At 36.5% G+C, this 23,968-nt stretch overlaps 1 protein-coding gene across 1 annotated transcript in view; it reads left to right on the top strand.

The window, feature by feature from the left end:
• Nucleotides 1–1,943: 1,943 nt before the first annotated feature.
• The window catches only part of caly (ubiquitin carboxyl-terminal hydrolase calypso), a 175,797-nt gene continuing 153,772 nt past the window's right edge, over nt 1,944–23,968 (top strand). The window contains exon 1 of the mRNA XM_090390239.1: nt 1,944–2,015. Coding sequence (XP_090246365.1) covers nt 1,958–2,015 — 58 coding nt within the window. The 5' untranslated portion in view covers nt 1,944–1,957. The remainder of the gene's footprint in view (nt 2,016–23,968) is intronic.

The raw sequence follows: 23,968 nt of genomic DNA on the forward strand, positions 1-23,968 counted from the left end.
AAATACAAGACAGGTTACAAAAAAAAAGGATACAAAATACAGCATACAAATGTTAAAAAAAATGGGGGAAATCAATCCCTCGTGCCGTTTGACACTAAACACACTGTACACTCTATTGTGTGGAAGTTTGCCTTCCGTCAGCGGGTGGTAGATTGTTGGAACAGGCTTCCCTCTGTTGTTGCTGAAGTGAATAGGTTGAATGAATTCAAAGGAGAACTATACAAATTCTTGGACGGTATGGACGGGTGAACAGTGTTTTATTTTGGTTGATGCTATATAAGCTTGCTTTCTTGCATCATTTGCCATTACTACTACTACTATTCGTCTCAGGTGTGGACAGCAACGTTCTTCATTGTAAACTCATTTTATTTTCTTCCCGAAACACAGGTAAACCTATCGTAAAGCCCATTGAATTTACAAATACACAGATGAGCCAAAACATTATGACCAAGCGAGTCGTAATGCAAATCGAAGCGACTGCAGGTGAACTACGGCGCGTGCGCGGGTCGGGACGCGGTATGAAAAACATCTGATACTGAGCTCCGTTAATCAGTGTTACTCTTGTTCTTCAGACGGGAAAAGCAGCGGACTTAAGCGAGTTTGACAAAGGCCAAATTGTAATGGCCAGATGACTGGGTCAGAGCATATAAAAAAAAAAAAATTTTGATAATAGGGTCCCCTGTAAATGATTACATCTACCCATATTTATTTGTCTGTAAATTGAACGTATTCTGTGCTCGATTTGCATGTTTGCTGGACAAAAAAATCTCAGTTCCTAGGGGTGGGGGATAACCTTGCTATCTACGCCTGAGACCGACTAAGTCAGCCACGGAGTGAAAAAAGCCCACTAAAGTGCCTCGCGTCATCGACCGGGAAATCGAACCCGGGTCTTTTCACCCGGTGTGGGGAGGACCGTGATGATACCACTATACTACCCGCGCAGACTCAGAGAATATCCAAAAGGGCACGGCTAGTGGGATGCTCACGGTCAGCCGTGGTTAGTACCTACTGAAAGTGGTCCGAGGAGGGAAACCCACTAACCTCGGATTAGTGGGTTTTGGACGACTATGTCTCATCGATGCTCGAGGTGGGCGAATGCTCTCCCGGATGGTACGTGGCAACAGAAGGGCGACTGTGGCACAACTCGCCGTCTGGGCCGAAAAGGCCCAGGTTCGAATCCCGTCGACGACGAGAGGAAACAAACGTCAGTTCGAAATTCATTGATGAAGTGAGGAATTTTGGGACCTTTTCCATAAATACATTAGTTGGTCTCAGGAGAAGGTAGCATGGTTTTTTCTCCTGGAAACTCGAGTTTTTCGTCCAGCAAAACAGGCAAATTGACTCAGAGCACACGCAATTTAGAGACAATAACATATACAGCACAGTATGGTCTAAGTCGCTGATGCTCCCCAAACCCTATAATAAAATAAAATAAGGTCGCTCCTTTCTGCATATTGAGGAAAACAAACGACTAGCTTGCAAAAAAATTAGTTGTCGATCCAATTCGTTATTTCTATATTGTTAGGATTCTCTCCTTTTTTTGTCATGTTTGATAACCCTATAATTCCGTAATATCTTCTAAACGACTACAGTTCAAACAATATTACTCCACTTTTTATTTTGCAAAGTGCCCTTGCGATCCTCTTGTGCAGCATGCCATGTTGTCTGGTTTTTCCCTGCTTTGTGACAGGGATGCAACAAATTTTAGATTTGTTTTTAAATTGGATTAGTTATAATTTTCTGCCACCTAGTGAATTGACTGTGAACTAAAACAAAGATGGCGACGTGTCATTATGTTTTTTTCATAATGTACGTGCCATGTTGTCATCGTCTTGTTTAGTGTTTGGAAAAATAAATATTGAATTTATATACATCAGAATTCCCAAAAACAGCAACTTGTTAAATTCATGGATCCTAATATACCTTTGTGTCATACGAAAGTGGATCTTATTTCGCGATGCCCCTTCATCTAAATAAGTTAACGGAAGGGTGGTTAGAACTAGAAAGTGATCCAGGTTAGTATGTTGCCCTTGAGTTCGGCCTTGGCCTTGTCCTAGTTACCTGAACTTATAGATAGAATATTGATGTTTCAGAAATACTGCACATATCGTAATAATGACTAGCTAATTTTTTTTAGCCTTTGTTGCGAATCTTATTCTTCATTATGTTGAGGGAATTAACCTAAAAGCGTTATTGGTTTATTTTAAAGTTATAATAATCAAAAATTAACCAGTTGCATTTAGCATACACACTCTCATGGAGAGCAAAGACAGAATTTTTAATCATATCTCACGCATGAGTTGGCATTTTTGATATTCAGAAAAATTAAATAATGATAGCATTCGGCAGTACAAGTGTGAATTAGTTCGTTTCATAGAGTCAAGTTGTGTTGCTCTGTCTTTTGAAGAATTGCTTTTTATCTGTTTACATGTTGCTAAGTGTTCATATCAACAGAAACATTATAAATAATGTCTATTTTTGGGTCATAGTTTACTATGAAAGCAGAGCAATGTTTAGAAGAGGCTCTGCTGTGATTGTTATATAATTATATTTGAGATTATTTAAATTAAAGTGAGTTGAGGAAAATTCATAATAGAGTATCATTTGATGAAGCATACGACGCGCAACAGCAGAGTAATTTGAATAATTTTGTAATAAACATGTGTTTAGCGGTTATGTCAATGAACTTTTATATCCGTCAGTGAACCATTTATATTGCTACTGTTTAAAACATTCATGCAACTTTTCTTTTGAAGTGTCTCTTATGATACCGATCGCACTCTAGACAGGCAATGGGTAGCTGAATTCATGTTAAAGGTAAATCCTTGTAATATTCATGATATACATAGTATCACAATTGTAGGATTATTGAATAAAATTAATGCCGAAATCAGTAATATTGAAAAATAACCGTCTATCCTCAATTAAGTGAAATAGCTAAATTATAAATGGTCCATATTACTAAAAGAAAAAAAAAAAAATACTGAAATAACTTTTTAAAAAAGTTATTTAAAAAAAACTGGAAAATAATATACCAGTTTTCTTTGGTGTAATGATTAATTAGTACCATTTAATGATAACTACCTCTTACTGTGTCGTCATCTCTTATACACTGGTGTTCAAAGAAAGTGCATCACCCCTTAAAATTGTAATTGTCGTCCAAATAACGTAAGTATATGGTAATATTTCTTACGGATTGCATCAGATAAGATTGACATGCTAGGTGATGATGTAACATTGCATAAGCTGTTACTTTCAGCTATATAAGCACGCCCTGCAAGAGTTGAAGTCATTCCTTGCATGTGTCTGGATGGCGAGTTACGTGCAGTTGATGTCACGAAGAAAGAGTGCTATTGTTGCTTTACGTGAGGAAAGATTTTCTTCCCATCATATTGCTTATAGAGTGTCTTGTTATCAGTTGACAGTGAGTAAATTTCTTTCCAAACTCAACAATACTGGTTCTGCTGATAGGAAAAAACGAACCGGATGAAAACGAGTCTCTATGCCAAAACAGGACCGCGTTTTGAAGCGCTTATGCCTTAAAAACCCGTAAAACTTCTTCGTCTGAGCTGAAAAGAGAATGGGAAGAACATACAGGAGTGGTAGCAAGTGCAGTAACAGTCAGAAGACTCCTCTTCAAAAATGGACTTTTAGCCCGTCGTCCTAAGAAGAAGCCCTTCTTCACACAAAAAATGAAAAACACCTGATTAATTTGGTGTAAGGAGCATGTCAAATGGACCCCCGAGCAGTGGAAGTCAGTTATTTTCTCAGATGAGAAGAAATTCAACCTGCATGGCTCTGATGGGAGACAGATGATTCGCTGTAGACATAGCGAAGAATACCATCCAGACTGTATGGTGTCTACAATGAAATTCCCTACCAGCCAAATGATATGGCGGCGCATTTCGTATCGTGGAGTAGGTCACCTGTAGTTTATAAAGGTTACATAAATTCCACTGAATAACTGGCTATATTGGAAGGCAAATTGCTGCCAACCATTAGAGACCATTTCAACCTGCCAAGTAACTGCATCTTTCCGGATGACTCTGTTCCTTGTCATTGGGCGAAAAGTGTAAGTAGGCACTTCTTTAGTTATTTTAGCTTCATTTCTGCATTAAAGGTTCGACAGTAATGTGTTTACTTTTGTTACAGGTGAAAAATTGGTTGGAAGAATGGTCCGTTACAACTCTTAGCTGGCCAGGAAACAGCTCGGACCTGAATCCTATAGAGAACTTTTGGCATCGTGTGGAATCTGCAGTTGCCAGAAAGAAACCAAAGACCCTTCGTGAACTTCAGGAAGCCATATTTCGTGTTTGGAACCACAAACTATCAGTTGATTATCTTCAAAAAATTGATCTTGTCAGTGCCTCAATGGTGTGCTGCTGTCATCAGGGCCAGAGGCGGTTCAACTAAATATTAGTTTGCACCTGGTGAACTTTTTATTTTGTTTTCCATTTAAAATGATAAACTGAGGGCTTCTGATAACATTTCAGCCATAATTGTCATGTTTACCAAAACTGTTGTATAAAGGTTGCAAATGCTCATTTTGGAATATTTCAGAGCACCTGTCAAATATTACTTAGCTTTGCCTTAACTATTAATAACTGTCTTTTGTTTATATTTCTATTTGTGATGCTAGTCATTAATGCAACATACCATCTTGAAAAAGGGTTATAATGTGAAATTCCTAGGTGGTGCACTTTCTTTGAACACCAGTGTAGGTTTAATATTTGCTTTGCAAAACATTAGTATTAGTAGAGGCATTTGATGCAAGAAAGCAAGCTTATGCAACATCAGCCCAAAAAAAAAAAAAAAAATAAAATAAATAAATAAATAAAAAAAAATAATAACCACTTCCACTTCACCCCTCTGTTCGTTCGAAATACCTGTCCAGCTGAGCCTTAAACTTATTTAGGCTATCAACTTCCACGACAAGGGATGGAAGTCTGTTCCACCAACCAACCACCCGGTGGCTAAAGGCAAATTTCCGCACGTCTATCCTACATCTGTCTTTCCTCAATTTGAATTTATGCTCTCTCAGGTGATTATTCTGAGCAAGAGGAAGAATCCCATCAGCATTGAGCATGCTCAAACCATTCAAGGCTTTATACACATTCAAAATGAATACACAGTAGGTCACCCAATTATAATATTAAAAGCAAAAAATACAAGAAAATACTTTTTTTCAATTTAAGCTTTAATAATATTTTCTTCAATATCTTATTGTTTAATTAATACAAAAAAAAACATATCTCAGAATGAAATATCAATGCTATTAAATAAACAAACTGCAAATGTCAGGGTTCCTTATTATTGTACATAAAATATCCAATCAAATTAATGCATATTTCATAATTGCCACATGTGTGTTAGTTGAGATTAGTCAAACTGTTAGTTTGCAAGTGTATATTGAAGATACAATTTCCGAAATGGCCAGAAAAATATGTTTATTGAGTTAATAAATTTTGTTATAAAGAAGGAAAAACTTACTGAGAGATAGAAAATTTCTCTGCAGAAGTCAATCTGCCATGCAATATATTGTAAAGCAATTTAAGAAAATCATATTGCTGAAAAGCCATAAATGGAACCAAAATGTTTCCATTTATATATGAATAAGTATATGCATATGACAAATGATGTGTGTTAAGAAAAGTGCACGAAAACGCTAAAATAAGTGCTCCAAAGCACTTAAAAAAAAAAAAAAATCATTCAATTTGGAAAAAAAGAAGCCAATCCTGAAACTATTAGAAGAATTCTTCAAAGAAATAGTGTTTCAGCAGCCAAAAGAAAACTGTACACCATCCAGGTAAATAAAAGGAAAAGGTTTTGCCAAAAGTTACTTTAGCAAAACTTTTGAATTTCAGAAAAATGAATAAAAATTTTTGTAGGTGAAAGTAAATTTAATGTTATCAGAACAAATGGGAGAATAATGGTGAGGAGGAAAACAAACTAGGAGCTAAACAAAGAAAAGCTTAGACCAGCTGTCAAACATGGTTTGGAGTTCAGTGCCAGCAAAGTGATGTGAGGAGTCTGGATTTTATCAAAATAACCATTGATATTTATACCTTGATACATTGAACCAAAATTTAAAAGAAAGGCTGTAAATATGAAAACTTAAAATAGTTTTATATCAGGACAATGATCCCAATTACAAAGCATTGTGAGGGAATGGCTCCTTTACAGTTTCCTGAAGTATTTAGATACTCCTCCCCAGTCACCAGATACAAATCTCATTGAAACTTTATGGCACCATCTTGATGTGCACATGGATAAACATATTACAAATAAACATGAAGTAAAGAATATAATGAAGGAAGAATGCGATAATATTGAGCTGGGATTGTGTGAAAAGTTGATAAAAAAATGAGGGGAATTTACAAGAATAACAATTTCATTGCATTTTATGGCATATGCTGTCACAAACAAATAGTTATAGTTACTTCTTTAATGTACATCTTTCCTGTAATAACAGAAAAGCTCTTATTTTCTTAAATGCTAATAAAGGATTGTTTGTTTGTTATTTGTTTTTTAGGAGCATTAACAACTAAGGCCATATTGCTCCAGGGATGTGCGGTTTTCATTCCCTGACCTATCCGCATCCTCCGTATTTGGTGGGCACGGGCTTGAACCCCGGTCTAATCAAGAAGTGTGTGCTACGCACTGCTTCCTGGCTACGGAGGCACTGCTAATAAAGGAAGTTCTATGATTCAGCAGAAAGGATATTCAACCAGAGACTGGCTGTGGGATTTTTTTTTATGCGAAAACATCTATAGCAACACCTAACAATGGAATGTAACGGAAATGCAAATAGTTGTGGTCAAATATTTGTATTCTTGCAATCGTATTAAGGAAGTATGATTGTGATATCACAATCATACTTCCTTAGTTCTTCCATACTTTCACAATCATGACATCGAGACTACATCGGTGTGCGTTGTTAGTCACAATGTCACAATCATACTACCTGCAGTTACTACTGCAGGAATTATGATTGTGATGCCATACTATGCTGCCAATGGATTTCGCTAACCTCTTCCAAGCCAAGGACGCTTTCACATAAAACATCTTTTGTGCGTACAGGGTACACATGCTTTAATTTTTTTTTTTTTTTTTTTTGTGTTGTTTTATGTGATGTATGAGAGTCTAGCAATAATTAGTAATTATTAGTAATTATTAGTAATATAAGAGTAATATAAAATATAATATACAAGTAATATAAATTAGTAATATAAGAGCATCTATAATATATTTCCAATGTTTTTATGCTGGAAATATATTATTATATATATTATATTATTATTATATATAGTATATTATTATTATATATATTGTTATTTAATAATTATTATATTCAACAAAAAATACTAAGAGACTCAACCATAAAACTGGAAAGTATTACTGAAAGAATTGATATGTGCTATTAAGTTAAATATACACTGTTCTTTTCAAATTATTCCAGCTTATGATCCTACAAGTAGCCATAGTGATGATGAAGTTGAAGAATTTCATGAAGATGTATTGCACCTTTACAAGTAGGGTGACTACCACTATAAAATTGTAATGGGAGATTTCAGTGCGAGAATTGGTAAGATCCAAAATGGGGAATGATCTGTTGGCCCATATGAAACCAGAAAAAGAGATGATTGAGGCAGTCTAGCAATTGAATTTGCAGAGGAACAAAATGTTCATCATGAACTCATTCTTCAAGAAAAAGGCCCAACGAAAATGGATGTGGAAGAGCTCTCATGGAATTGCTAATGAAATTTACTTCATACTGACAAACAGTAAAACGATATTCACTGTCTGCTCAGTCTTGATCCATTTTAATGTTGGAAGCGACCGTCGTTTACTGAGACCAAAAATCTAAATTGATTTTTGCTCACAGTAACCGATAGTTGGTTAACAAGAGAAAAACCAACTGAGATCTAACCAACTATTGAAAAATTATCAAAACTTTGACCTAGAACTGTCCAATCGTTTTCATGTGCTGCAAGACCTTCCTGACACTTCAACCGATAATGACAGTCATTGAGATTATTGGAGACACTGCCTATGCTCTTGCATCTACTAAAAAAGAAAACGAGAAAAACCAACCAGAATATCAAAAGAAACAATTGCCATGATGAAAAAGATGAGAAATGAAGCAAAGTGGTAACATAAGGAACAAGGTAGAATATGTAGAAATGTGCAAGTCCATAGAAAGGTGCATTAAAAGAAGGAATGTGTAAGTTCAATTTTGATCTCATCATAAGAACACTAGAAGAAAATCAAGGGCTAAAGAAAGCAAAACAAAAAAATGATTACACACAAAAGCCAGATGTTTGCTTTCAAGCTTGAGGATGACACAACAATAAAAACCCAATAACAAATACTAAGATGAGTGGAAGAATTTTTTTAAAATGTTTATAAGGATCATCATCATCAGCCATTTTCAATCCACTGCAGGATGAAGGCCTCTCCAGCAACTTTCCAGTTCCTTCTGTTTTGTGCAATGGCCATCCATTTACTACCCACAAACTCATGAATTTCATCTATCCATTGTCTTCCAGGTTTCCTTCAAGTTCCTCTTGAGTACCATTCTTTTATTTTCTTAGTCCGTCTGTCATCATGTCTTCGAGCTATGTATCCTGCCCAAGACCATTTTAGTTCTTTAGTTTTGATAAGAATGTCCTTTACTTGAGTTTGCTGCTTAATCCATGTGTTTCTCTTCTTATCTAACAGTCTGATTCCCAATATAATTCGTTCCATTCTTTGCTGTGTAGTTCTCATCTTCTCTTCCATTCTTTTGGTGAGTGCCCAAGTTTCACTTCCATAAGTCATGGTGAGGAGTACACATTGGTTCATTATTTTACGTTTCAGACAAACTGGGATATTGCTCCTCAGTATGTGACTATATTTCCTGAATGCTATCCATCCAAAATTTATTCTTCTCTTGACTTTGAGCCATTTATCATTATCATAACTAATAACTTGTCCCAGATAAGTATATGACTCCACCTTTTCAATTACTGCTCCTTCAATCATTATATCCCTTTTTATGGCATACTTGTTCATCATTACTTTTGTTTTAGCCATATTCATCTTTAGTTCAAAATCCTTACTAACTGTGCATAACTGATTAAGATTTTCCTCTAATTCTTTGGGATCATGGCTTATGACCACAATGTCATCTGCAAATCGTAAATGGTTTAGGTACTCTCCATTCACATTGACTCCTTTCTACGACCAGTGTAATCTTCTGAAAGCTTCCTCAGGGGAGCAGTAAACAACTTTGGAGATATTGTGTCTCCTTGTCGAACTCCTTTCTCAATTTTAAATTTGCTACTGTCTTTGTCTAGTTTAATAAAGGAGGTAGCGTTCTCATATATTTTCTTCAAAATCATAATATATGGAGTATCTATGCCTTGTCTTTCCAGTGCCCGAAACATTGCCTTATGCTGTATGGAGTCAAATGCCCTTTCATAATCCACAAATTCCAGGCATAATGGTGTTTTATATTCATATGCTTTCTCCATTAGCTGTGACATTACGTGAAGGTGATCCATAGTTGAGAATCCTGTCTTAAAGCCAGCTTGCTCTTTTGGTTGATTCTCATCAAGTATTCTTTCTAATCTGTTAGTAATGACCCTTGTGAACAACTTGTAGATGTGGGATAACAAGCTAATTGGTCTATAATTTCCAATTTCTGATTTACCTCCTTTCTTATGCAGCAAAACTGTGATTGCATTATTCCACTCCTTAGGCATCACACCTTTTCTAATGCATTTTGTGAAGTCTTTCCAGTTTTTGTATCATGTCTCTTCCTCCTAATTTTAACAACTCTACAGTAACTTGCGAGTGCAGAGAAGGGCAGCGAGATTGGTGAATGGAACAAGGGGTTGCTTTTAACAAAGAAAGGCTTAAGTTTTGCAAATTACAGTGTCTGGAGACTAGGCACCTGCAAGGTGATCTGTTTGAGGTGTATAAAGCCTTGAATGGTTTGAGCATGCTCAATGCTGATGGGATTCTTCCTCTTGCCCAAATTAGTCGCCTGAGGGGAGATAAATTCAAATTGAGGAAAGACAGTTGTAGAATAGATGTGTGGAAATTTGCCTTTTGCCAACGGGTGGCTGATTACTGGAACAAACTTCCATCTGTTGTTGTAGAAGTTGATAGCTTAAATAAATTCAAGGTGGAACTAGACAAACATTTGGAGTTAATGTATAGGTGAAATGGGAAGTTTTTTTTTTTTTTGGCTGATGCTATATAAGCTTGCTTTCTTGCATCATATGCCTTTGCTAATGCTACTGCACAAGAAAGGTGACAAAGCAGATTTAAAAACTACCGACCAATAAGCATATTGACAGTTATCTACAAGGTTTTCACAAAGATACTTTCAAGAAGAATAGGCACAATACTTGATGCAGCACAACCCAAAGAGTAAGCAGGTTTCAGAAGTGATTTTAGTACAGTGGATCACATTTGAACATTGCAGCAGGTTATAGAGTGGCACAATGAATATAAATTTCCATTATGTATGGCCTTCATTGACTATGAGAAAGCATTCAACATAAAACAAGCAATAATCAATGCTCTAATCATCCTAAGTGTAGTTAGAGCTTACATCAGTATTCTCCAATCAATGTATGAAAAGGTGACCATCAATATGGGTCAAAAATGATGAAGTTCAGATTAGCATAGAAAAAGGAGGCATCCAACAAGGGAAGACAATCTCCCCAAAAGTATTTTCTGTTTGTTTAGAAGAAATTTTTTGCAAGCTAAATTGGAATAATAAAGGACTCAAGATAAATGGAGATTACCTAAATCACTTACGATTTGCAGCTGATGTCAATCAGCTGCAAATCGTAAGTGCCAATGGTCTGAAAGAATTGCAGCAAAACGTTCAAGAACTGGAACATGAAAGCAAGAAGTTTAAAGATGGTTATCAAGAAAACACATGTTATGCTCAACAAATTTACCAGACCAAAGAAAATCATGGCTGATGAACTAGAAGAAGTAGAAAGGTATGTTTACCTTGGACAAGAAATTTCAACAGATGGAAATATCATGATGAGATTTGAACAGTGCATAACATTGTGATTGCAAGCATTTGGAAAGAAAGTCTTCAAGACAAACTTGCAGCTCTGTCTCAAAGAAAAAGTTTTTGACCAATGTATCCTCCCTGTTCTAACATATGGTTGTGAAGCATGGACATTGAATGCCAAAGCTTTACAAAGACCAAAAGAGACCGAAAAACATGTGCATGGATTCACCAACAAACCAAAGGCTTTTAGAGTCAAATGGTGTCCATTCCAAAATGAATTTTTGAATGGATACCGCTTGACTCTAAACAACCAAGAAAAAGACCAAAGATGAGGTGGATCGATGAAATTGTGAAATTTACTGGTGTACAATGACAACAGAAAGCACAAGACAGCAGTTGCTGGAAACATGTTGAGGAAGCCTTCATACTGCTGTGGATCGATAATGGCTGAAGATGATATATTATAATATATATCATGTGTTATACATTTTCAGTTTTTATTAATTAACTAGTTAGATGAGCATTAAAAGAAAATTATATTTTCTTTATTATATTATGCCCTGAGAGGGCATAAATTCAAATTGAGGAAAGACAGATGTAGGATAGATGTGCGGAAATTTGCCTTTAGCCAGCGGGTAGTTGGTTGGTGGAACAGACTTCCATCCCTTGTTGTGGAAGTTGATAGCCTAAATAAATTTAAGGCTCAGCTGGACAGGTATTTCGAACGAATGGAGGGGTTTTTTTTTTTTTTTTTTTGGCTGATGCTACATAAGCTTGCTTTCTTGCATCATATGCCTCTACTAATGCTAATGCTATATGAAAGATGTTGCTTATGTGGGATTTGCATTATTATGATTTGAACAAATATCTGTGATTCACTGGATATGAAAATTGTTTTCACATAGTATTTGTACTGTATTTATATGCAGTTATCAAGTTGCTATGAGTAATGTAATCCTAAGAAAGTTTATAATCATGGGGAAGAGACATGCAGTATGAATAAGAAGCTGACTCCAACACCCTCCTTGACAGTATAGTGGTTTCAGCACATTTCACTGATCTCGGCTTACATCCCATAATTTCTAAAGCCCCTTCAATCAGGGCTGTGATTAGAAATTCTCGGGCAGAGGGATTAGGGTAGGTGAATTATTTTGTTTTTTTTTGGTCCACACAACATGCAAAATTAGCCCCTTGAATCTACACTTATACAGACATCTACTGCCATGAAGGAAATTTGTCCCCTACCACTGGATATTTATCTTCTTTTGTTTATTTTGGTAGGACAAATAAAGATCTGTTTATGTAATACATAATGGCATGATGTGTCATGTGTTGCTGATGAACTAAAAACCAACAATCCATAGCAATGAAATGTGGCAATCTGGGAACAATATGGGCACTGTAGGGCATGTTAAATACAGAGTAAAAGCAACTTAACTCTTTTAGGAATGCACACATTAATATGTTTTTCTTATGTGGGCTCTGGGAAGTTGGGAAGTATGTACACAGATGTGTTTGAAGCTCACTTGAATTCTATCTGTCATTATACAAATTTTGATGAACATGTTCCAGTATATGCTGCCATCTTTTATCTGTGTTTCCAACTAATTGTAGAAACAATTTATGATAGATGTGGCAGTGCAAACACACCTTTAAAAATCGGAGAGAATTGCAGCTGCTGACCCCAGTAGTCCATTTTGGACTTAGAAAAGCTGAAATTGAAGAATTTCTGTGGAATTCAGAAATAAAACTAAATCGAGTAATACATAGATACATACAAGCAAGCAAGGTGCTGGGAGTCATCATGGAACAAGTAAATACATGGGCTGTGTTAGGGTAACTAAGAGTATGAACAGGTGCATGTATACTTGAATGTACACTAATGCTAGGAGTATAGTAAATAAATTTGATGGAATTTGAGGTGCTGGTCAAGACATCAAAAGCAGAAACACAAAATCTAAGGCAGTGTATCCAGTTTTCATGGGTTTACAGTGCCACGTTGAGTCAGTTTGGTGTGACATAAGCACTTCAAAAGCAAAACTGAGAGTAGGAGTGTGTTATAGGCCTAATGATTGATGAGTACAACAGACAACTGTACTGAGAAATACAGTGGGCCAATAAATCAGAATGTCTTATAACGGGGGAATTTAACTTCCCAGATATTGAGTGGAACTTATCGGTTGGTCAGTCGCACACTAGCAAGACATTTGTGGATTTATTGAATGATTGTTTTCAACACTAGCATGTTCGAGAGGTAAACAGAAGGAGTAGTACTCTTGATTCGACTATCTGCCGTGATTATTCATGCATTAAGAATCCGTGGATAAAGGAACCACTTGGTAGCAGTGATCACAGTGTACTGATGTGGGATTTACTTAAAGATGTAACTCCCATCATGGGTAAAGGGGAGAGTTTTTGCTTTCGTAAAGGTGACTACAATCATCTTAGACAGTTTTTAAATTCTATACAGTGAGACCAACTGATGATGTTACCAAGAGCAAATTCTAAATGGGAAGCATTCAAGGAATTAATCTTGGATGCTATAGGCTTTTCATACCAACTAAGAAATACTGTTCAAGGTTTAGGCCTAAATGGATGTCAGATGAACTAATGAGACTCGTGGCAGGAAAGAAAAATGCATATAAGTTATCAGGAGACAAGCTATGATAGATATAAACTGGTCTGTAATCAAGCTACAAAGGTGGTTAGGCAAGCAAAGACAGATTAATAGAAAACTTGGGCAAAGAATGAAAAGAAAAACAGCAAAGATTTCTTTACTTATGGAAACTCCAGAAGGAAAGGGATGAATCAGATTAGTCCACTTGGTATTGATGGTTTGACTGTCGATGATCCTGCTTAGGAATTTGACAAACTGAATTGAGTACAGGAACTCCCTGACTTACATAAGGGTTTTGTTCCACGGAATGCTGTGTAAGTCGGAATTTCCTCCATGCTTGTGCAGCTCTCGCAACTGTGCTCACTGAATTGATTGAATCAAAAAAAGAAACGATGAACATGTGAATAGAATTATTTATTGTATTTATTCAATTTTTTATCTCATTGCGCAGGAAAAATTACAAAAGCATGCAATTTTAAAAAAATTTCAAAATTATAAAATTACAAAAAAAGAGAGGAGACAGGCATAACTTCAGTAAGTTTTACCTCTCAAGCATCGTTGCCAGAATCGATGTCTTCAGCTGATAAGTACGCCGCTGCGGAGGTTGAGGGCTGTGGAGATTTAGAAGGGGTCAGCCTTCCAACCTTACAAAAGAACATATTAATGGATGACTGGACGATGGCTTTTTTCTTTTCATTGTAGATTTCTTTGTAGCATGCAAGCATATCATTCACCCCTCTGTTAACTTTTAAGAATCATTCGCTGTCAGGACCCATCTTCTCAAACCTCGCTATCATGATGCAATTTCACAAAATGCCATTGCCATCTCTCTGGTAATGAAACTTCTCGGCTCCTCATTTGGTTCATCTTGAGCTTCGTCAACATTTTCTTCTTTCACTATCCCTGCCTGCAAGTCAATAAGTTCTTCGTTAGATGATTCCTTTTCTTCTTACTCTATTAACTCCTCCACGTCTTTGTCATCAACCTCCAACTGAAGTAGCTCTGTAACCTTTTCATATGATTCATCTTTTTGAAATCCTTCAAAGCCTTTTATGTGCCTTGGGCATATTTTCTTCCATGTGCCATTTAAACAACTTTTAGTAATGACTGCCCAAGCCTTATTAATGTTTAAAATGCTGTGGTAAATATTGTAAGATTCCCAAAAGTCTCTTAATGTAAAATTTTTCTCACTATCTACTGCAGACAATGCCTGAACAAATGTTCTGCGTAAATAGTATGCTTTTAAATTCGAAATAACACCCTGATCCATAGGTTGGATGAGTGAAGGCGTGTTTGGCAGTAGAAATATGACTCATGTGAAATCATCTATATGCGTAGGATGTCCAGGAACATTATCTAATAGAAGCAAAATCTTGAAAGGAACGCATTGTCTTTACAATATTTTTCAACCTCGGGAATTTAAATCAATCCTCAAAGAGAGATATTGTTATCCATGCTCTCTGGTTCCATCAGAAATACATGGGTAGGGTGGCTTTATTGATGTCGTTAAATGCACGATGATTTCCAAAATGGTACGCAAGCAGTAGTTTTAGTCTGTAATCTCCTGCTGCATTAGCCCCAAGCAAGAGTGTGGCCCTATCTTCTTTTGAAACATTGAAACCTGGCATTGTCTTTTCCTCTTTGACAATGTATGTTCGATCCAGCATTTTTTTTTTTTTTTTTTTTACAGAGCAGTCTTGTCAATTTTAAAAATTTGCTGCATTGAATAGCTGCATCGATAATTTTTTCCAGCACATCATAAAATTTCTCTTCAGCTGCAGAATGGGCACTGGCGACTTCACCCCATACTTTAACATTGTGGAAACCAGTGTGATGCTTGAACCTATTAAACCACCCGTTGCTTGCCACGAACTTGGCTTGTGGTTTGTCGTACTTATCGTTATCTTTATGAATAAAAAATGTTTTTGTTTATACTCTGGCACGACCACCAAGTCAGTGGAGTTTACATCAAATCAATCAATACAAATGTTAATCGTATTTAGCAGTCACGGGCTTGAACCCCGGTCCTCTCAAAGAGCGTGTACTATTTCACTCACACTCCTGACCACTCGGCTACGTCAAGCCTGAATATTCTTGCTTGAGTGGCCATTAGATTCATGGGCATTTGCTTCTGAATCTGATTTTCCCTTAATAGCTTTTCCATCTTCGATATAGCACCTGAATGCTGTTTTGTGATCACTTTTGATCTAAAATGCGTTGATCCTTTGACATGTTCTTTTATATGTACATTGTCCTTTAAAATAGTATTCACTGTTGAAGCAGCGAGACCTAATTCCCATGCAGTAGATGACAAACTTTGTCCTGCTTCGTACTTCTTAATCATTTTCATCTTAATTTCTAAATTTCTTTCATTTCCTAGCACTGCCAGCACTTTCACTTTCCTTTGGTCCCTTTCCCTTCACCATTGTAATAAGTAAATAGGAATGAAGAGAAGATTCTGAAAATTTATTTATGTTTTTTATATGATTGAAGATTTCAGTGAAGGGGAACTCATTTCACCATAATACCGTAACTTAAAAACCCACAGAATTCCAGTTATTGAGAATATTGCAAATCCAATAAGATTGAATTTACTATCTGTTTAAAATAGACTGCGCTAATAGAAAAGTCCAATAAACCAGAAAGTGTAAATTGTTTTTATTGTTTTTTGGTAGTGACCTCCAGAAATGTGTTTTAAAAAAATATCACAAAGGCGTTCAAAATTGATTCTTAATAACGGGAACATATGATAACGATGAAAGGGTAGTGCAATTTCCATTATAAATATGACCTTTTAGAGAGAGATAAATAGCTTAGTAATATAGCGAAATTTTCTGTTTCCGAGGTCTTGGAACGAATTATCAAAAAAAAAAAAAAAAAAAACCTCTGTTATTGGGTTTTCACATTACGATATTTTCACAATACCTCCATTTTTTCCTATGGGGTGCAAAATACGTTTCCACGATTAAACAACATTACATAAGTTTCATGGAAACTTACTTAACATCGAATTTCCATAAGTCGAGTATTACGTAAGTCGGGGAGTTCCTGTATTTTGTATCTACACATGAGGAATTCTATAGGGAAGTGGAGTCCAGAAGCTTCCCAAACTCTAACAGGGAGCTAAATGATTTTGTAATAACTGAGAGCAAAGTGGAGGAGAAATTGTTGAAACTAAACATCAGAAAGCACTTGGGATGGATGGGATCTATTCACTTATATTAAAGGGGGCAGCAGAGGAGGTAAGCAAACCCTTAGCCATAATTATGAGAGCATCCTTGGATTAGGGGAGGTCTTTACAGACTGAGATGGTCAAATGTATCCCTTATTCACAGAGGGGGATCAAATGGTGGCATGAGTAATTACAGCCCTATTAGTTTAACTTCTGTTCTGGAGAAAATAATGACATCATTGATTACAGAAGCATTGCAGAATCATATAGGCAAGATTGCGGTTATAGTTCAGACACAGCATGGATTTGTTAAAGGAAAGTCTTGTCTGACTAATCTTATTGGATACTATGATGTGGTCACAAAGGAACAGGATGCAAAAAATAATTTTGATATCATATACTTGGATTTCAGGAAAGCTTTTGATACCCTTGCACATGGAAGGCTGCTGTACAAATTTGAGCAGTATGGCATTAAGGGCAAGTTGCTGCTATGGATAAAGGGATGGTTAAGTGCGAGAAGACAGAGAGTGGTAATTAATGGACTGCTCTTCGTGGACTAATGTTATTAGTGGAGTTTCTCAGATTTCAGTTTTGGGACCATTGTTGTTTTCTATATTTATCAATGATATTGATGAAGGTCTGTCTGGCTTATTTTCCAAGTTTCCAGACAATATGAAGGTTGGCAGAGTTGTTAATAACAGTAATGACAGTATGCTGCTGCAACAGGATCCAGAAAAGTTGGGCAGTGGGCTAAGAAGTGTCAACTGAATTTAACATTGACAAATATAAAATACTGCATATGGGCAGCTGTAATCCCAGAGTATCATATCAGATGTGCCTACTACACTGAGGGTAGTGAAGAATGAAAAAGACTTTGGCTAATTTACAGTCAGATATGAAGTTTTCTGACCAGTGCAGATAGGCTGCTAGAGCAGCTCATGGGTTCTTGTCAATGATATACAGGAATTTTGCTAGCAGGGATAAGGAGGTGATTATTCCTTTGAAAAAGCAATGGTCAGATTACACTAAGGATATAGTGCTGCTGGAATGAGTACAAAGAAAAGTAATGAGATTGGTGAGGGGAACAAAGAGTTGCTGTTACCAAGAAAGGCTTAAATTCTGTAAATTGCAGCTTCTGGAGACTAGGCACCTGCAGGTGCAATGCTAATGAGATTCTTCCCCTTGCTCAGATTACTCACCCGAGGGGACGTAAATTCAAATTGAGGAAAGACAGTTGTAAAATAGATGTGCAGAAATTTGTCTTTAGCCAGCGAGTGGTTGATTGCTGGAACAAACTTCTACCTGTCTTTGTGGAAGTTGATAGCTGAAATAAATTCAAGGAAGAACTGGACAAACTTTTCGAGCAAATGGAGTGGTGAAATTCAAAGTTTTTTTGCATCATGTGCTTCTACTAATGCTAATTTGTTCTGTAAAATAATGCTGTTAATAGTTTAGTGTTCCTACCGAGAGTCCATTGTACTGTACATTTGTTGAATCATGTCAGTCCTTGCAAGGTACAGACCACAACAATCGTAAAACATAGAATTGTCAATTTGACCTCACAGCCTCAGAATGACCTGTAAAATACTAGTTGTCAATCTGGATTGCTTAGTTGCCATGCACTAGTCGACCATGTTTGTTGAGCTCTGCCATACACTTCTTTAAGCTTATGTTATGAAAGCTGCATCCTTTTGTGGATTGTTTTCCCATCTAAGCTAGTGTGTATTGTTTGTTGTTGAATTCATTATGTATGATTTGTATCTGATTGAAAATCTTAAGAGACCTGTAAATTAGTATCAGTAGCAGCCAAATGATGTAAGAAAGCAAGATTAAACAGCATCAACCAAAAAAAAAAAATTACCCACATCATTTACCTATCCCCTCAAATAATTTGTCTAGTCCTTTAAATTTATTCAAACTACCCACTTCCAAAACACCAGGTAGAACTTTATTCAATAATCAAGTATTCTCTGACTCAGGTATCAATAGTCCTAGCCATGTGGGAAGATTTTCTGTACCATGCTGATTGCATAATACTTATACGAATTGCTTATTTCTATGTTCATACACCAGTTCAAGGGGCACTTGTGACAAAATTATTAGTTTTAATGAATAAAAATGCCACTGACAAGGGAAAAGGTTACTTACCTCTTCTCCAACTGAAAACAGATTCCCACCCATCAGTTCTACATGCAAACTTTTCCAATTTAAATTTATTTCCTTACGTGTGTTTTTTGCATTTAGTTTATTCAGCCTATTTAAAGCCTTAACTCATTAGCTGTTACCCTTCTTCTGTACACAAGAAACTTAAATATTTAAATATCAATTTGAATTACATCAGTGTGAATTTTAGTATTCACTTCTAATCTGCATCATTAATTATTTTTTAACTGGAAAAGTGTAATCATAAAAAAAAATATTTATGACACTATGTTTGTCCGAAAACACTCATTCCTATGTTTTCCAGAGGTTTGGTTTCTTTTTTTTTTAACTACCCACTTTGCTATCCTGAGATTTGGCTTTAAGGTAGCCAAAGTTTTTTTTTTTTTTTTTTTGATGATTTTTGATATTGTTATCTAATATTAATATTAGTAGTGGCAAATGATGTAAGAAAGCAAGCTTATACAACATCAGCCAAAAAGGAAATAAAAACTTCCTACATTACCTAGCCATCTCTTCTAATAATTCATCTAATTCTTCCTTAAATTTATGTCCCGGGATGCCAAGCGATTGTGATCAAGCATTTTCTCTGTGCTTAAAGTGTGATGTATAAAAGTGAATTATAGTTCTTTTAAGTTCCTGTCCTTAAGAAATTTATTTATTTAATATCAGTTACTGTTACAAAAGTACTTGTACAGAACAAGAAAGAAAAGCTACCTTTCTTTATTTTTCATATTTCTACGCTTGGTCACACCGGGCACTGTTCCTTCCTCCCCGTGGCGGGGCCAGAAACCTTGGCAGAACAGTTAATCTGCCAAGGGCCAAAAGGAGAAATTATGGATGGAACATAATGTGTTTCCTTCTCTAGAGCCGACAAGCTCTTGGTCGGACATAGAAACTGAACACGACATGTCGCAACCCAAGAGGTTTAAAACAAACTCCTCGGCCACAGATTTGCCTGCATTTCTCATAATGCACTCTCTTACTGCATGACTAAACTGTCTCCATTTCTTATCCAGGAACACCTGGAAAGTCTAGCAGGATCTCCTAAGACAATCAAGAGACTACAATCAGGGGACCTACTAATAGAAACGAACAGCCAGAAACATTCAGAGCATCTACTGAAAATTACAAATTTTGCTGGAATTCCAGTTAAAGTTTCTCCCCATGAAATGCTAAACACATCTAAGGGAGTTATATCACCTGGGATCTAATGAATGTCTCAGAGGAAGAGATAAGTCAAGAGCTTCATGAGCAAAATGTAATTGTAGTGAAAAGAATCATGATTAAAAAGGACAGTACACTCACACCTACAAGGAATATTATTCTCACTTTTAATACCCCAAACCTACCTTCGTCCATAAAAGCAGGTTATCTTCTTTGCTGCATTCGACCATACATTCCTAATCCCTTGAGATGGTATAAGTGCCAAAAGTTTTGAGAGTGCCAAATGGCCACTCTCAAACGGCATGTAGAGGAAACCCAGTTTGTCCCAACTGCGGGTCCTCCGATCATACTCAAAATGATTGTTTAGCAACAGAAATGATCTGCCCTAACTGTAAAGGCAACCATCCCACTTATTCTAGGACATGCAACAGGTGGAAAACTGAAAGAAAACTGTGAAGTATAAAATTGAAAATAAAGTAAGCTTTCAAGAAGCGAGAAAATTAATTGCTCCAGTATTGCTAAACGTACATATGCCAGTGTTGCACAAAAATATCGATCAGTGGCCACCCAGACTGATGTTACAGTCCCTTCAAACACCTCAATCTCTGACTGGGCACAAACCGTTCTCTCCCAGCAACAGTCCAATATCCCCAAACAGTTGAACCAGGCAAGCAATACTGCTCTTACAGTACCGGCGAAATCTCCTTCGCCGCCTCCTCCAATGAATAATACTGCATCAAATAATCGAGGCTCAAACATAAAAACGAATATTCAGGACACATCCATGGATACAATTGACTCATCCAGACAAGAAGACCCAGTCTTAAAAATACATGTGGAAGAAGATATGGACACTGGTCGGCCATTCTTCTTCAAAAAAGACAAACCGAAACCTGAATGCCATAAACCAGTCACATCAAAAAAACAGTCAGATATAGCTTCTTTTACTAAACACCAGTAATGCCTTATATTCTTCGATGGAATTGTAGAGGATTTCGTAGCAACTTTAACAATATTCAAGACTTAATTAACCACTACTCTCCAGTTGGTTTCTGTATACAGCAAACCTATCTAACTTCTCAAATTTCTGCCAGCATAAAGAACTATTCTATCTATTGACATGATCGTAATATTTCATCTTCCGCCCATGGAGGTGTGGCCACCTTGGTCAGCTCAAAGATCCCAACCAAGCAAATTGTTTTGAAAACTGAAGTTGTTGCGTTACGTTACGTTTGATAACCCAAATTGAGTTAACATTACTATCAATTTATCTCCCACCAAGTCATACCGTCTCTTACCAAGATCTTGAAAACCTGCTAATACAGCTACCTTCCCCTGTCTGTCTCTTGGGGGATTTCAATGGCCACCACCCCTTATGGTGATCTACTAAATTGGATAGGCATGGCCGGCTGATTGAAACCTTTGTAGATAAGCAAAACCTTACCATTCGTAATACCGATGCACCTGCTCACATGCAATTACCAACTGGACAAACTTCTGAAATAAATCTCTCGATATGCTCCCTGATTCTGTTTCCAATCGTGGAATGGTCTGTTTTGGACAATCCCGTGGGCAGTGATCATTTTCCGATTATTTGTGATTTGCTCACTGCACAACCACCATTAGTCAAACCCTGCAAGAAATAGAATTCTCTTGAGTCAACTGGGTCAAGATTTCAGTCAGCTGTCACTCTGGATGAGAAATTTATACAAACACAGTCGCTGACCGGGCTAGCCAGGTGGGTAAAGTACCTGCCTGGCAACCCAAAGGTCGCGGGTTCGAATCCCGCCTCGGGCTTGGATCAAAGTACTGCAAAAACCTTGGGAGATGCATTATGGCCACAGATGCCGATGCGCCAACAACTACCAAAAAAAAAAAAAAAAAAAACAGTCGATAGATGAAGCCATGGATTATATCACTTCACACCTACTATCTGCAGCTAACTGTTCAATTCCACTGTCGAATTCCCAGTCCCGATGGCACCTCAACTATTAGTGGAATGAAGAATGCACAAAAGCAAAGAAGTTAAAAAATAAAGCATGGAATTTATTTCGTAAATCCCCAACCACAGTTAATCTTATCAACTACAAGAAATTAAGGGCAAAAAACACGTCTCATTCAGAGACAAGCCAAGAAGAATTCTTGGATTCTGTTTGCATCTACCATAAATAGAAACACTAACTCCAAGTTAATATGGAAGAAAATTAGGCAGATTTCCAGCAAATTTCGAACCACCCCTTCACCAATTCTTTCGTGGAAGAACTCTCTGCTCCTGAGGACATAGCAAATGCCTTGGGCAAAACCTTTGCCCAAATTTCTGCAGCATCAAATCATTCTCCAGATTTCCAGAAAATAAAGATCATGACTGAACAACGTGCCATCAACTTTCGCACCTCAGTTTCCCTTCCGTATAACCAGCCTCTTCAATATTCTGAACTTCTACTACCATTAAAACAACATGCAACAGTGCCACTGGGCCAGATGTAATATCTTATATCATGTTACAAAAGCTTGGTGACAAAAGTTTGCAAATACTGCTGGTCTACTATAACTGAATATTTCTGGAAAACATTTATCCCAGCTCTTGGCATCATGCCGTAGTTCTTGCCTTTTTGAAACCTGGAAAAGATCCTACCAGTCCATACAGTTACAGACCAATTTCCCTCTCTGGTTGCCTCGGTAAATTACTTGAAAAAATTATCCATAATCGACTTGTTTGGATCATCGAAACAGAACACCTAATGAGTAATCATCAGCATGGGTTTCATAAGAACAGGTCCTCCTTAGATCTCATGATCAAAGCTGAGTCTGCAATTCGTAATGCCTTTGTAAAAAATGAACATCTTGTTATGGTTTCCATAGACATAGAGAAGGCATTTGATACTACCTGGCGTCATGGCCTAGCTTCTATGTCTCCTGATAATCTGTATTCATCCCATGCATTTTTCTTCTCTGCCACGAGTCTCATTAGTTCATCTGACATCCATTTAAGCCTAAACCTTGAACAGTATTTCCAGCACCCAAGTGAAGTGCCACACAGAAACACACCAAGGTACACATAAAGAATTCTTGCAGATATAAGCAGCAGCAAAGCATGTTAAGGAAGTTAGGGAAAAATTATTATTTTATTCGTATTATATATATATATATTTTTTTTTTTTCCATAACAAAACTTTTGTTTTTAAAAATAATTTTTGATTTTATTATCTAATACTGTATCAGAGTTAAGAATAGATTTTTAAAATTTCTCATTTTCAAATATTTCTTGCTTTTTTTCCCAAAAGCTTTATTTACGAAATCTGTACACCAGTATGTTTACTGCTCTAACAGTTGTGATGTGCCCACTATAAGGTTGTTAACTTCAAAAAATTGAGATGTGAAAAATGAACCAGTTCAATCACTTAGGAAAACAAAAAACTAATGAGAAATATTCATTAAATTATTACTGTAAGTTGAGTTTTTAAAAGTGATAAACATTTATATCTTGGACTTATGTTAATAAATAGGAATATGTGTCTGTTAAATTTTTAAATGAATCATTTTGAAAAAGTTTCAAAGACTGCTCCAAAATATGTAGATAAAACTTGATTTTCAGCAGTTGTGGAAATACAGATTTATAACTGCCGGAAAAGACCCTCTTGTCAGGAGAATATCTTTAATTAGGCTATTAGCATTAGCAGAGGCATATGATGCAAGAAAGCAAGCTTATACAGCATTAGCCAAAAAAAAAAAACTTCCACTTCACCCCTCCGTTCGTTCAAAATACCTGTCCAGCTGAGCCTTAAATTTATTTAGGCTATCGACTTCCACAACAAGGGATGGAAGTCTG

Source organism: Mastigoproctus giganteus, chromosome 2, assembly GCF_048544385.1.
Source record: "Mastigoproctus giganteus isolate SK-2022 chromosome 2, ASM4854438v1, whole genome shotgun sequence".
In the NCBI taxonomy this organism is placed as follows: domain Eukaryota; kingdom Metazoa; phylum Arthropoda; class Arachnida; order Uropygi; family Thelyphonidae; genus Mastigoproctus; species Mastigoproctus giganteus.